Source organism: Brachyhypopomus gauderio, chromosome 16, assembly GCF_052324685.1.
Source record: "Brachyhypopomus gauderio isolate BG-103 chromosome 16, BGAUD_0.2, whole genome shotgun sequence".
NCBI classification, from domain to species: domain Eukaryota; kingdom Metazoa; phylum Chordata; class Actinopteri; order Gymnotiformes; family Hypopomidae; genus Brachyhypopomus; species Brachyhypopomus gauderio.
Genome location: NC_135226.1, coordinates 16748606 through 16762416, shown reverse-complemented (window position 1 = coordinate 16762416; position 13811 = coordinate 16748606). Strand labels below are relative to the sequence as shown.

At 39.9% G+C, this 13811-nt stretch overlaps 1 protein-coding gene across 1 annotated transcript in view; it reads right to left on the bottom strand.

Moving 5' to 3' along the window:
* The window catches only part of LOC143477401 (putative olfactory receptor 7A2), a 45526-nt gene that overhangs the window by 8024 nt on the left and 23691 nt on the right, over positions 1 to 13811 (bottom strand). Inside the window, exon 2 of the mRNA XM_076975981.1 lies at positions 999 to 1775. Within this exon, the coding sequence (XP_076832096.1) occupies positions 999 to 1775 (777 nt within the window). The remainder of the gene's footprint in view (positions 1 to 998; positions 1776 to 13811) is intronic.

Below are 13811 nucleotides of genomic sequence, written 5' to 3'. Positions count from 1 at the left end.
CAAGTTGTCAATATGAAATATATTGAGCAGCACTCACACTTTATTCAGTAAACAGCAGAGTATATATAGATGGCCAAATAGATTACTTTGATAGTAAATATGTAAATGACATATCAGATACTGTATGTGTTGCTTCCAAGCACATGATACCAGCTACAGCCAGATCTTGCATTATATAACACATCACTTGCCAGAAATACAGAATAAAATGCAATATGATCAGAAGATAACATGAAATCTAACTTAGAGCCAGTTACTGTAAGCATGTGCGGAGAGAACTATATATTACAGAAAAGTATTCTCCTTGTCTGAAAGTCTTTTAGTGCATAGCAGCTTTATTTTTATATCTAAGCACCATCCAACAGGTAACACAGGAGGACCTGCTGCTATGTTCCAACATCTTGAACTTCATCTTTTTCATTTGCTAGGACTTGGGCAACTTTTATTTTCAGGTTGAATTTTCATTTGAATGTTGCAGCATGTAAGCTCTTTGAATGTTGTCTCTGTACATCGCTGATACTGCTAATAAATCCGGCCTCTATGCATGATTGTGTTTAACACCCTATATTTACAAAGGAACCGAAGGGAAATCGGTTATAGTATATATTAAAACATCATATGTGAAAAAGAGCTTCAAATCACAATATTCCATAGGTTGGTAAGTGATCATCTGTCTATACACATACATTTTTTAGAAAATAAAAATTATATTTCTGCTTTGTTACTCACCCGGGTGTTCATTTTAACATACTGGTTTTATTGTTATATTAGGTGATTTATAAACCACACACAAAAATACATCTTATATTAAAGTTGTTCAGGATTCAGCTAAAATAAGAATATCTTGTTGAAAAGAGATAGTTATTATCTCTATACACATCCATTTAACATCTAACTGAGTAGAAGACAGGTACAAATGAAATGGCTGACGAAGGTTAACACACAGTTTCCACCTTTTCATGCCTACTTACCTAAGGGTGTTAATTGTATGACTGTACATTTTCACAAACCGACTGCGAATTCGTGTCATTCTGATCCCATATATGATGGGGTTTAGGAGAGGAGGCACCACAAGAAACTCTATACCTAAAATATTACGCAGAGCCTGAAGTCTCTCTCCTCTGCCATAGCGAGCACACAAAATGTCAAGAAGCAGGGAAAAAGTGAAATTACTGAGAGTTACTAAATGGGGCATACAAGTCTGCATGAATTTGACTCTCTCTGTCCTGGACTTCAAAGATGCTTTGATGATGCGAATGTATGAAAACATGATGAACACAGCTTGAGACGTATGAGAAAACATTACTATGTATCCATATAGGTTGATCACCGTGGCATCTGTACAGGAAAGCTTTACAACATCCCAGTTAAAACAGTAAAGCTTGTCAATCTCATTACCACATAAGGACAGCTGAGCTGTCAGTGAAACTCCAATAGATGTTTCTAGAAAAGAGAATAGCCAAATACAAAGCAACAGTTTTATCACCATCTGGTGTGTCATAATGCAATGATATTCCAAAGGCTTACAGATGGCTATATATCTGTCATATGCCATGACTGTTAGACTTGTAAATTCACAAAAAATATACCAGTATATACTGCATATTTGTGACAGACACCCTGAATATGAGATAATGTGAGAGCCTGAGAAAAGATCAGCCAGGAACTTTGGATAGAAAGCAGAAGCACCCCCAATTCCATTTACATATAAATTACATATGAACAGATATATAGGTTCATGAAGTGTCTTATCCAGAAAGACTGTAATTGTTAGGATTTTTCTTTCTTCTTCTTCTTATTATTATTATTCTTTTGCCCATTTTTTGACCTAAAACGCATTGTGCAGCCTAGACCGTAAGGCCTAGAAACACCAAACTTGGCAAATTGATAATGTATGGTCCAAGGACCAGACTCAAGTACAGAGACCCACATTGGCCTGATGGTGGCGCTATAGCGCACCATTTTGTCGTTTGGTCCATATCTCCCAATCCGTAAGTCATAGAAACAAAATTCCACTTTTTATGGATTCCTTGGCAAAATTCAATAGGACTATTCATATACAACCATTAAGCTCCGCCTACTTAGATTTTTTGCTAATTTGCATAATATGCAAAACCTATTTTTTTATACTAGTCCCTGGTTTTTTATCTGATCACCACAATCTTGGTGTCAAAATATTCACAAGAATCTCATTGTCAATGAATATCAACAAAACTGTGACATTGGTATACAGTCTGACTGTCACATGTCAATCAATAGCTCTGAGGCGTGGCTAAATTTACTTCAGCAGCTATATCTCAGCAATGCTTTGACCAATCTTCATGAAAATTTATCAGTTGTTAGGGCACATGACTCAGAGGTCACAGGTCAAAGCTGGCCACGATTGTCCAATAGGGGGTGCTATAACATGGGGAAATTTGTTTCTCAGAAACCATTAGTCACATCAAGCCCAAACTTTACAGACGTCATCAGGGGCCCAAGTGGTATCAAGGCACACAATGATGACCTCATCACTCAAAAAACATGGCCACCATAAGCCAATTAATTTTAATTTTAATTAATTGGCCATTTGACAGACTTACCATAGGTACATACACATGAAACTGACATGGTATGTTCATGTACACACCCTCTAAGACATACTCATGTTAGAAGGGAATTGCACCACTAGGTGGCGCTATACTAGAAAATCCAGAATTTCTCCTACATATTTTCACTTATCAAGAAATGCTTGCACTCATATGATTGTATGCAGAATTCCTAGCAACTTTCTAATTACATGTGCTTTGCAAAAATGTACCACTTTTTCACTATTATCAAATATATATAACTTGTCATTTTCATACTAGTCCTAGCATTTTAACTCCATCACCTTTAAATCACACCTTGTAATACTCAGCAGACTCTGAAATGCTAAGATTAGCAAGAAAATCCTAAGGTTTTCACAAATTAATATTTTTCATATACATCACAATGCTACCATCGTAACACATCAAATTCACAGTTCAATAACTACGCCATAGTATGTCTGATTGTTATGAAAACTGACATCCACATTCACATGACCATTGTGGTTAAGTGTGCCAAGTTTGAGCCAAATCCGCCTGCAAACGGCTCTACAGTGAATATTTTCATTTTCCATACTGACCAGTGCAGGGAGGCATAGACAGCTGCTAAGACACGCACATTCTCACACACGCTGCCCCCCTCCTCCACTCCCCCATGCTTCTAACACTTTACAACCCTTGGGCTCTCCCTCTTCCCTCTCTCTCCTTCACATGCACTCACAAAAACAAAGGCCTCTCTGGCCTATAGGTTTCACATACACACTAATTCTAGCCATTACTACCAATTACCCAGTGACTAATATACAGATATTTAGCTTCTTTTTTTCCACACACCCTCACACAGGACTTCCTATATGCTTCATATATACATTTCTCTTGCCATTTCCAACACACTAACTGATATTTAGCTTCATTTTTCCATCCACACTCTCAACTCATGCCCTCTATACATCCTGAAATGACATAAGAGAGGACAGAGATATGTAATTCACATTTCACACACAACCTCTATATAACTGCATGCTTTACTTATCATCAAAGTCTTGTTAGATACACATTCCTAGTGGCCTCCCTACTATGGGCACAACAGTGAGAACATGTCAGAGTAGGGATGAGAACATCATGAACAGGCAAAGATAAGAATATTTGTGTTATTTTATTGTATAGTAACCCATCACTCTGGTTTGTTTGAGAATCACATGTGACATATTTTGTCAGCTAAATGAAAAGGGTTAAAGAGTGGTGTTTACATGTGGGGCATTAACCAGAGCTCTCCTGCTGCTATGTTCACAACATCAGTCAAATTCAGCCAAAGGTATATTTATTTGACTAGGCCCCTGGGTCAGTGTGTCAGTACTTTTAACCTAATCTCAGCATTTGATTTAGTTGTATTGTCTGAATCATTTTGCTAATATCTTCCACACTGTATGGCCTAGAAACAAAATTGTACTTCAGCTGTATTCCTTTGCTCAAGCCAACCAAAAAAGCCTCAAGAAGCCCTTACTGCATACATGAAAAAACACACACACACATACAAAGCTAATCACAGCATTTGATTAACTTCTATGATCTGAATCATTTTGCCAATACATTTTGTTTTGATCTTTTGGGCCTTTATTGCCTCAGTTGAATAAGACACGCACGTTTGCCATTCTCACACACGCTGCCCCCCTCCTCCACTCCCCCATGCTTCTAACACTTTACAACCCTTGGGCTCTCCCTCCTCCCTCTCTCTCCTTCACATGCACTCACAAAAACAAAGGCCTCTCTGGCCTATAGGTTTCACATACACACTAATTCTAGCCATTACTACCAATTACCCAGTGACTAATATACAGATATTTAGCTTCTTTTTTTCCACACACCCTCACACAGGACTTCCTATATGCTTCATATATACATTTCTCTTGCCATTTCCAACACACTAACTGATATTTAGCTTCATTTTTCCATCCACACTCTCAACTCATGCCCTCTATACATCCTGAAATGACATAAGAGAGGACAGAGATATGTAATTCACATTTCACACACAACCTCTATATAACTGCATGCTTTACTTATCATCAAAGTCTTGTTAGATACACATTCCTAGTGGCCTCCCTACTATGGGCACAACAGTGAGAACATGTCAGAGTAGGGATGAGAACATCATGAACAGGCAAAGATAAGAATATTTGTGTTATTTTATTGTATAGTAAGCCATCACTCTTTGGTTTGTTTGAGATTCACATGTGACAGATTTTGTCAGCTAAATGAAAAGGGTTAAATAGTGGGGTTTACATGTGGGGCATTAACAAGAGCTCTCCTGCTGCTATGTTCACAACTTCTGACAAATTGTGTGTCAGTGCTTTTAGTGCTGACACACAATGTGTGTCAGTGTGTCAGTGCTTTTAACCTAATCTCAGCATTTGATTTAGTTGTATGGTCTGAATCATTTTGCTAATATCTTCCACACTGTATGGCCTAGAAACAAAATTCTACTTCAGCTGTATTCCTTTGCTCAAGCCAACCAAAAAAGCCTCAAGAAGCCCTTACTGCATACATGAAAAAACACACAAACACACAAATACAAAGCTAATCACAGCACTGATTAACTTCTATGATCTGAATCATTTTGCCATTACATTTTGTTTTGATCTTTTGGGCCTTTATTGCCCCAGTTGAATAATTTTTTGCAAATTACTTTATCTGTCCATTTTTTGGACTGAAGTAGCTTCATATCACTTGTTGGTCTAAAAGACCCTTTGGGCTTTTGTGCCTTTTTTAGGGTTCACACACGTAGTGTGGGAAACCTATTGTAATTGCTCGAATTTTTCTTCTTTTTTTTTTTTCTTCTTATTAGGGTTCACACACGTAGTGTGGGAAACCTATTGTAATTGCTCGAATTTTTCTTCTTTTTAGGGTTCACACACACATAGTGTGGGAACCCTATTGTAATTGTTAGGGTTTTTTAGGGTTCACACACACATAGTGTGGGAACCCTATTGTAATTGCTGGTATTTTTCTTATTTTTCTTATTCTTTTGCCCATTTTTTGACATAAAATGCATCGTGCAGCCTAGACCGTAATGCCTAGAAAACCCAATCTTGGCAAAAAGGTTCAGTTACCTCCAAGGACCAGATTCCCATACAGGGACCCCAAATTGGCCTGATGGTGGCGCTATAGCAGACCATATTGACTTTTTGTCCATATCTCCTACACCGTAGGTACTAGAACCAAAATTCCAGTTCCTATGCATTCCTTGACTAAATTCAATAGGACAATTAATATACAACCATTAAGCTCCGCCCACTTAGATTTCGAGTTAATTTGCATAATGTGCAAAATCACACACATCTTTGAGCGCGAACTAGTCCCTGGATTTTTCACATACGTGCACATATGTGGTATCAAAACGTTCAGAAGAGTCTGAACTTTAAAATGTATCCAACAAAAATGCTAATTTCTTCACTACCTAGTCAGTATAAGCCAATCAAATGAGGGGGCGTAAATTCAATAGTAAATTTTGCACATATGGAACTCTAACTTAAGAAAACTTGCATGTAATGAGATGGCACTTCACAGACAGCTTCCGTGTGAGGGTCTGGGGCAGCTCGCAGTGGTTGCCATACCTCACCTGCTAGGGGGCGCTATAACATGCAAAAATTTGCCCCATGCACTCAGATTGGCCGATCCACATGAAACTTGACAGACATCATCTATGGGCCTCTGGAAACCAGGTCCTAAAGCAGACATGCCATACTTCCAAAATGGCTGACGTAATCGGCCAATCAGTGATCGGCACGCGTTTGACAGGCTTACCATTGGTCGATCTGCACGAAACCTCTTGGGTGTGGACAAGTGCACGCCCCCTATGACATAATCCAGCCGGGTGTCGATTGGCCACTGGGGGGCGCTATTGCAAAAAAAGCAAGTGTATCCCCTACATAATTCCACTTGGGAACATGCAATTGGACTCTTTTGATTCCTTGCAGTAGTGCGAACAATTTTCCCATTACATGTCCTATTAAAAAATGCACAGTTTATTTACAGTTAATAATAGTTTGAAATCATCATTTTTCATACTCCTCCTAGGATTTTCATACTATCATGTCAAGCAAAGTCTTATAATACTCTACAGAGTGTGAAATCAAAAAACAATCCAAAGATTTTGAATTTGAGGACACTTATACCTGCTAAATATTTTTTTAATGGACAGCATCGATACATATAATATTCATATTCTTAAAGCTCTTTCATATTTTACCCAATTCTGACCAAAATGCACAAGCCCATTCAGAATCCCATCCTGAACAAATTTGTCAAGTTTCATCTAAATCGGTTATCGTATGGCTCTACAGTGCAGTATTATATACAATGCATAAGAATGCATGTAAAGTCCCTCTGTCACCTTCTCCTTCTCACACGCACGCAAGCTGAAACTCACACTCTCAGTCTCTCTCACACTCTCACCCACATTCCCCCTCCCATCTCTGTGCCCTAAGTAAACATTGCTCTGGCTACCTAGATCTCTCTGTGTCTATTAACCAGGCACACACACATACAGGCACAAGCAGGCCTTCCTATAGCATTCACAATGACACTTCCCTAGCCATACCCACCCATATCTCAGTGACTAACACATGCTCATACAAACTGATATTTGGCTTCTTTTTTGTCTCTCTCTCTCACACAAACACACAGACACACACACCTTTATACCTATATGTATGTATAGTTTCTATGTATACTTATGTATGTATGTATTAGTATATGTTGTCATAGTTTCAGTACATACACTACCACACACACACACACACACACACACACACACACACACACACTTCTACCTAAATGTATGTATAGTTTGTATGCATATCTGTCCAGTCATAACAGTCATGTCAGTCCAGTCATGTCAGTCATTTCAGTCCAGTCATATCAGTCATGTCAGTCCAGTCATGTCAGACATAAGTCATGTCAGTCATATCAGTCATGTCATTACAGTCATGCCAGTCATGTCACTCATTCCAGTTATGTCAGTCATATCAGTCATATTACTTTTGTTCATCATGCCAGTGATGTCATTTCAGTCATATCAGTTATGTCAGTCATGCCAGTCATGTCAGTCATGTAATGCCAGGCTTTGCAGACTACATTCATACTTTGAATACACGGGCAGTCATGTTAGGCGTGCAAGGTGTGCAAGGAGTGAATTAACAAAGCATAGTCTCTGGCACCCTCAATCTCTCTCTGTCTGTAATATACAGGCCCAATCATGTATAGACACAATATAGGCCTTCCTATATTGTTCACATAGATGCAGCCCTAGTTATTAGGGTTCACACACATAGTGTGGGAACCCTATTGTAATTGCTAGGATTTTTCTTTTTTCTTCTTTTTAGGGTTCACACACATAGTGTGGGAACCCTATTGTAATTGCTAGGATTTTTCTTTTTTCTTCTTTTTAGGGTTCACACACATAGTGTGGGAAACCTATTGTTATTGCTCGGATTTTTCTTTCTTATTATTAGGGCTCCGAGCACCAAAGGTGCTGGAGGCCTATTGTAATTGTTAGGATTTTTCTCCTTCATGTTCTTATTATTATTATTCTTTTTCTGCCTTAAAACGGTTCGCACAGCCCAAACCGTAAGGCCTACAGACTTGAAACTTGGTCAATAGGTAGTAGTCCCTCCCGCTACTCAGGCGCAAGACGCCAGCCAAATCCGCCCATAGGTGGCGCTACAGCGCACGCAAACGCATTCAAGTAAATTGCCAGTACCACGTATGTCCTAAATTTAAAATTCTTTCATATACATGTTCCTTGTCTCCAAACCTACCAAAAAGCCTCAAGAACCCATAAGCTCCGCCTACTTCGTTTTCGAGCTAATTTGCATAATATGCAAAATCGCACACATTTTTGAGAGTTAACTAGTCCCTGGATTTTTCACATACATGCACATATGTGGTATCAAAACGTTCAGAAGAGTCTGAACTTTAATAATCTTTAACAAAAAATGCACATTTCTGCACATGGGCGTGGCCACATGCCACACAAGTCAAGGGGCAAAAATTTCACAGCCAAAAATGCACATTTTCTGCTGTATCTCATGCATACTTTTACATATTCACACCAAATTTCATATACATGTACCTGTTGGGCGTCTACACCTGCCCATACATTTTGGCACACATTCACACCTAGGGGGCGCTATAACTGCCAAAAAACTCTCCTGCACACACCGATTGGCCAAATAACACAAAACTTGGTATGCATCATCTACATGCACCTCTGAGACAGGTCCTAGGTCTGCACCATCATATGTCCAATATGGCCGCCACCATCGACCAATTAGCTGTCAGTATACAATTTCACAAGCTTTACAAGCTTTACATATGTCAATTGACCTGAAACTCACATGGCATGTTCAGGTGCACACCCTCTAAGACATACTGGGGTATGATGGCAATTGCACCACTAGGTGGCGCTATACTAGAAACTCCTGAATTACGCCCACATAGTATGACATAAAACAACAAACTTGGACTCATATGATTCTACGTAGAATCCTTAACAACTTTGTAATTGCAAGTGCTTTACAAAAATGTACGGATTTTCACATATTATCAAATATGTATAATTTCCACTTTCCATACTACGCCTAGGATTTTCACTCCATCACCTCAAATCACACCTTGATATACTTAGCAGACTATGCAATGCAAATGTTGTGCAAAAAATCCTAAGATTTCCACAAATTTATATTTTTCATATGCATCACAATGGTACCATCATAACACATCAAATTCATATTTTAATAACTCCGCTATAGTATGTCCTATGTTTATGAAAATTGACATGCACATTCACATGACCATTGAGGTGATATTTGCCAAGTTTGAGCTAAATCCGTCCACAAATGACTCTACAGTGAATATTTTCATTTTCCATACTCAGCAGTGCAAGGAGCGGTAGAGAGCTGTTTGCAGGCACGCACGCTCTCATTCTCGCAGACGCAGAGTGCCCCTCTCATCCACTCCCCACCCCCCACTCCCCCAACCTTCTAACACTTAACAACCCATGTCTCTGTCTCCCCCTCCCTCTCTCTATTTCACATGCACTCACTTCTCACACACGCAGAGTGCCCCTCTCATCCACTCCCCCCACACTCCCCCAACCTTCTAACACTTAACAACCCATGGTCTCTGTCTCCCCCTCCCTCTCTCTATTTCACATGCACTCACAAAAAAACAGGCCTCCCTATAAGCTTCACATACACACTGCCTTAGCCATGCCTACCCATACATTAGAGAGTAACACATACAAACACCTAATTCACACACACACACACATACACCTACTTATGTGTATGCATCACAGATTGAGCACATACATGTCTGACATGACAGTGTGAGTTCACTGTGACAACTAAGACTGCCCATTATATGCAATCACTCACACACATACACAGCTCTAACTGATGAAAACAAACATTATCACACCAAACCTCTCTCTCTCTATTACACATGCACACACATGCACAAGCCTACCAATAGGTTTCACATACACACTGGCCTAGCCATATCTACTATGCCTTCGCCGCAGGCATGCAAGTCGGTACCTATGCCACTTGCGAGGAGCCCGCTCATTGCCGCTTGCGGCTATATTTATTATTATTTTTCTCCGCATAAAACGCATACTGCAGCCTAAACCGTAAGGCGCAGGGAGACCAAACTTGGCAGACTGGTGTAGTCTGTTTGCGGGACCGTGCTTAAGTACAGACACCCAAATTGGCCTCATGGTGGCGCTATAGCGCAGCATTTTGCGTTTGGATTCATATCTCCCACCCCGTAGGTCCTAGACACAAAATTCCACTTCAGGTGCATTCCTTGGCTCCAGACAAACAAAAAAGCCTCAAGAACCATTAAGCTCCGCCTACTTAGATTTTTTGCTAATTTGCATAATATGCAAAACCTACTTTTTTATACTAGTCCCTGGTTTTTCATCTGATCACCACAATCTTGGTGTCAAAATATTCACAAGAATCTCATTATCAAGGAACATCAACAAAACTGTGACATTGGTATACCGTCTGGTTGTCACATGTCAATCAATAGCTCTGAGGCGTGGCCAAATTGACTTCAGCAGCTATATCTCAGCAATGCTTTGACCTATCTTTATGAAAATTTATCAGTTGTTAGGGCACATGACTCAGAGGTCACAGGTCAAAGCTGGCCACGATTGTCCAATAGGGGGCGCTATAACATGGGGAAATTTGTTTCTCAGAAACCATTAGTCACATCAAGCCCAAAATTTACAGGCATCATCAGGGGCCCAAGTGGTATCAAGGCACACAATGATGACCTCATCACTCAAAAAACATGGCCGCCATGAGCCAATTAATTTTTATTTGAATTAATTGGCCATTTGACAGACTTACCATTGGCCAATCAACATGAAACCTCATCACTGTACATATCCCAGGACTATGTGTCATACTGTGCAGTGTTGAAACATTTGGCCACTAGGTGGCGCTATTTGTGAAAATCATACATAACTCCTCCAAATTTTCACTTAGGAACATGCAACTTGTTTCATTTTATACCTTGCAGTAGACCTGACAACTTTGCTATTACAAGTCCTAATAAAAAATGCATACTTTTGTCACATTCATCAATTGTTTGAAAATAGCTCTTTAAGAACTAGTCCTAGGAATTTGATCCAATGATGTCAAAAATGGCATAAGCATAATCTGTAGACACTGTAGTTAACTAAATAAGGAAAAAATGTTGCATTTTTACTTGTCTGATTGGTCAATTTTTCCATTATATCCTTCTGGCCATGCCATAAATGACCTTTATTGCTATAACTCATAAACCATGTAAGTGATCAACTCCCAATTTGAAAGGCTTTTATAGACTGAGGTCCTTGTGAGGTAGGCCAAGTTTGGTTCAAATTGGCCTGTCGGAGGCGCTACAGTACCCAAAAACCTGAGAAATCATAAAAACTCACGCAGCAATCTTGTTATGCAGAATACAGACAAGTAATGGGGCTTGTATGATTCAGATCAATGAGGTCTATAACATTGCAATTACATCTCATAACAAAAAGTGCACTGCCTGACCAGAAATGAACCTTTTAATTCACCAAAATGTCATTGCATTACTGAGATTAATGAGATATCAGTATGATAGTACTTGGGCTCCATCTAGTGGCCAAACACCGGAACTGACTGAAAACTATTTCTCACATGAAACACCACACAAACACACACAAAGCTGATCTCAGCATGTGATTTAGTTCTGTGATCTGAATAATTTTGCCAATACATATTATTTTGATCCTTTTGGGCCTTTAGTGCCCCAATTGAACCTTTTTTTGCACATTGATTTATTTGTGCATTTTTTCCACTCAAACAGCTTCTTTTCACATTTTGGGGTCTAAAGGACCTTTTGGGCCTCTGCCTATTGAGGCCAAGAAGCCTATTCGTGTGTGAACCCGCCAATTGCCGCTTGCGGCTATATTTATTATTATTATTATTATTATTATTATTATTCTTTTTCTCCGCTAAAACGCGTTGTGCAGCCTAAACCGTAAGACCTACAGACTTCTCCTTTGGCCAACTTGTAGTACTCCTCTCCGCTACTCAGGCGCAACACGCCAGCCCGATCCGACCATAGGTGGCGCTATAGCGCACAAAAACGCATGAAAAAGTTTAAACTGGTGTTTCTCCTAAACCGTATGTCCTAGAGACAAAATGTAAACTTCATCTGATCAGGCATGTGCTCATCTAAAAAAAGTTCCATTGAAGCCATATGCTCCGCCCCTTACATGTCGAGCTAATTTGCATAATATGCAAATTTGCACAAATTTTTGAGCGCGTACTAGTCCCTGGATTTTTCACATACATGCACATATGTGATATCCAGGCGCTCAGAAGAGTCTGAACTTTAATAGTTATGGAGCCAAAGTGCACATTTCTGCACATGGGCGTGGCCACATGCATCACAAGTCAAGCGTAGAAAATTCCTTCGCCAAAAATCCACATATTCTGCTATATCTCAGGCATTCTTTCACGTATTCATACCAAATTTCACACACATGTACCTACTGGGTGTCTAGACCTGCACATGCATTTTGGCAGACATGCACATCTAGGTGGCGCTATAACGGCCAAAAAACTCTCCTGCCCACACCGATTGGCCAAATAACTCCAAACTTGGTACGCATCATCTATATGCACCTATGACACAGGTCCTTGACCTGCACCATCATATGTCCAATATGGCCGCCGCTATCGACCAATCAGCTTTCAGTACACCTTTCACAAGCTTTTCATATGCCAATTTTTTTTCTGCCTTAAAACTTGTTGTGCAGCCTAAACCGTAAGACCTACAGACTTCTCCTTTGGCCAACTTGTAGTACTCCTCTCCGCTACTCAGGCGCAACACGCCAGCCCGATCCGACCATAGGTGGCGCTATAGCGCACAAAAACGCATGAAAAAGTTTAAACTGGTGTTTCTCCTAAACCGTATGTCCTAGAGACAAAATGTAAACTTCACCTGATCAGGCATGTGCTCATCTAAAAAAAGTTCCATTGAAGCCATATGCTCCGCCCCTTACATGTCGAGCTAATTTGCATAATATGCAAATTTGCACACATTTTTGAGCGCGTACTAGTCCCTGGATTTTTCACATACATGCACATATGTGGTATCCAGGCGCTCACAAGAGTCTGAACTTTAATTGTTATGGAGCCAAAGTGCACATTTCTGCACATGGGCGTGGCCACATGCATCACAAGTCAAGCGTAGAAAATTTCTTCGCCAAAAATCCACATATTCTGCTGTATCTCAGGCATACTTTCATGTATTCACTCCAAATTTCACACACATGTACCTATTGGGTGTCTAGACCGGTACATACATTTTGGCAGACATGCACACCTAGGTGGCGCTATAACGGCCAAAAAACTCTCCTGCCCACACCGATTGGCCAAATAACTCCAAACTTGGTACGCATCATTTATATGCACCTATGACACAGGTCCTTGACCTGCACCATCATATGTCCAATATGGCTGCCGCTATCGACCAATCAGCTTTCAGTTCACATTTCACAAGCTTATCATATGCCAATCAACATGAAACTCACATATTATGTTCATCTACACACTCTCTAAGACATACTCAAGTATGACGGGAATTGCACCACTAGGTGGCGCTATACTAGAATTTCCTGAATTACCCCTACATCTTTCTTAC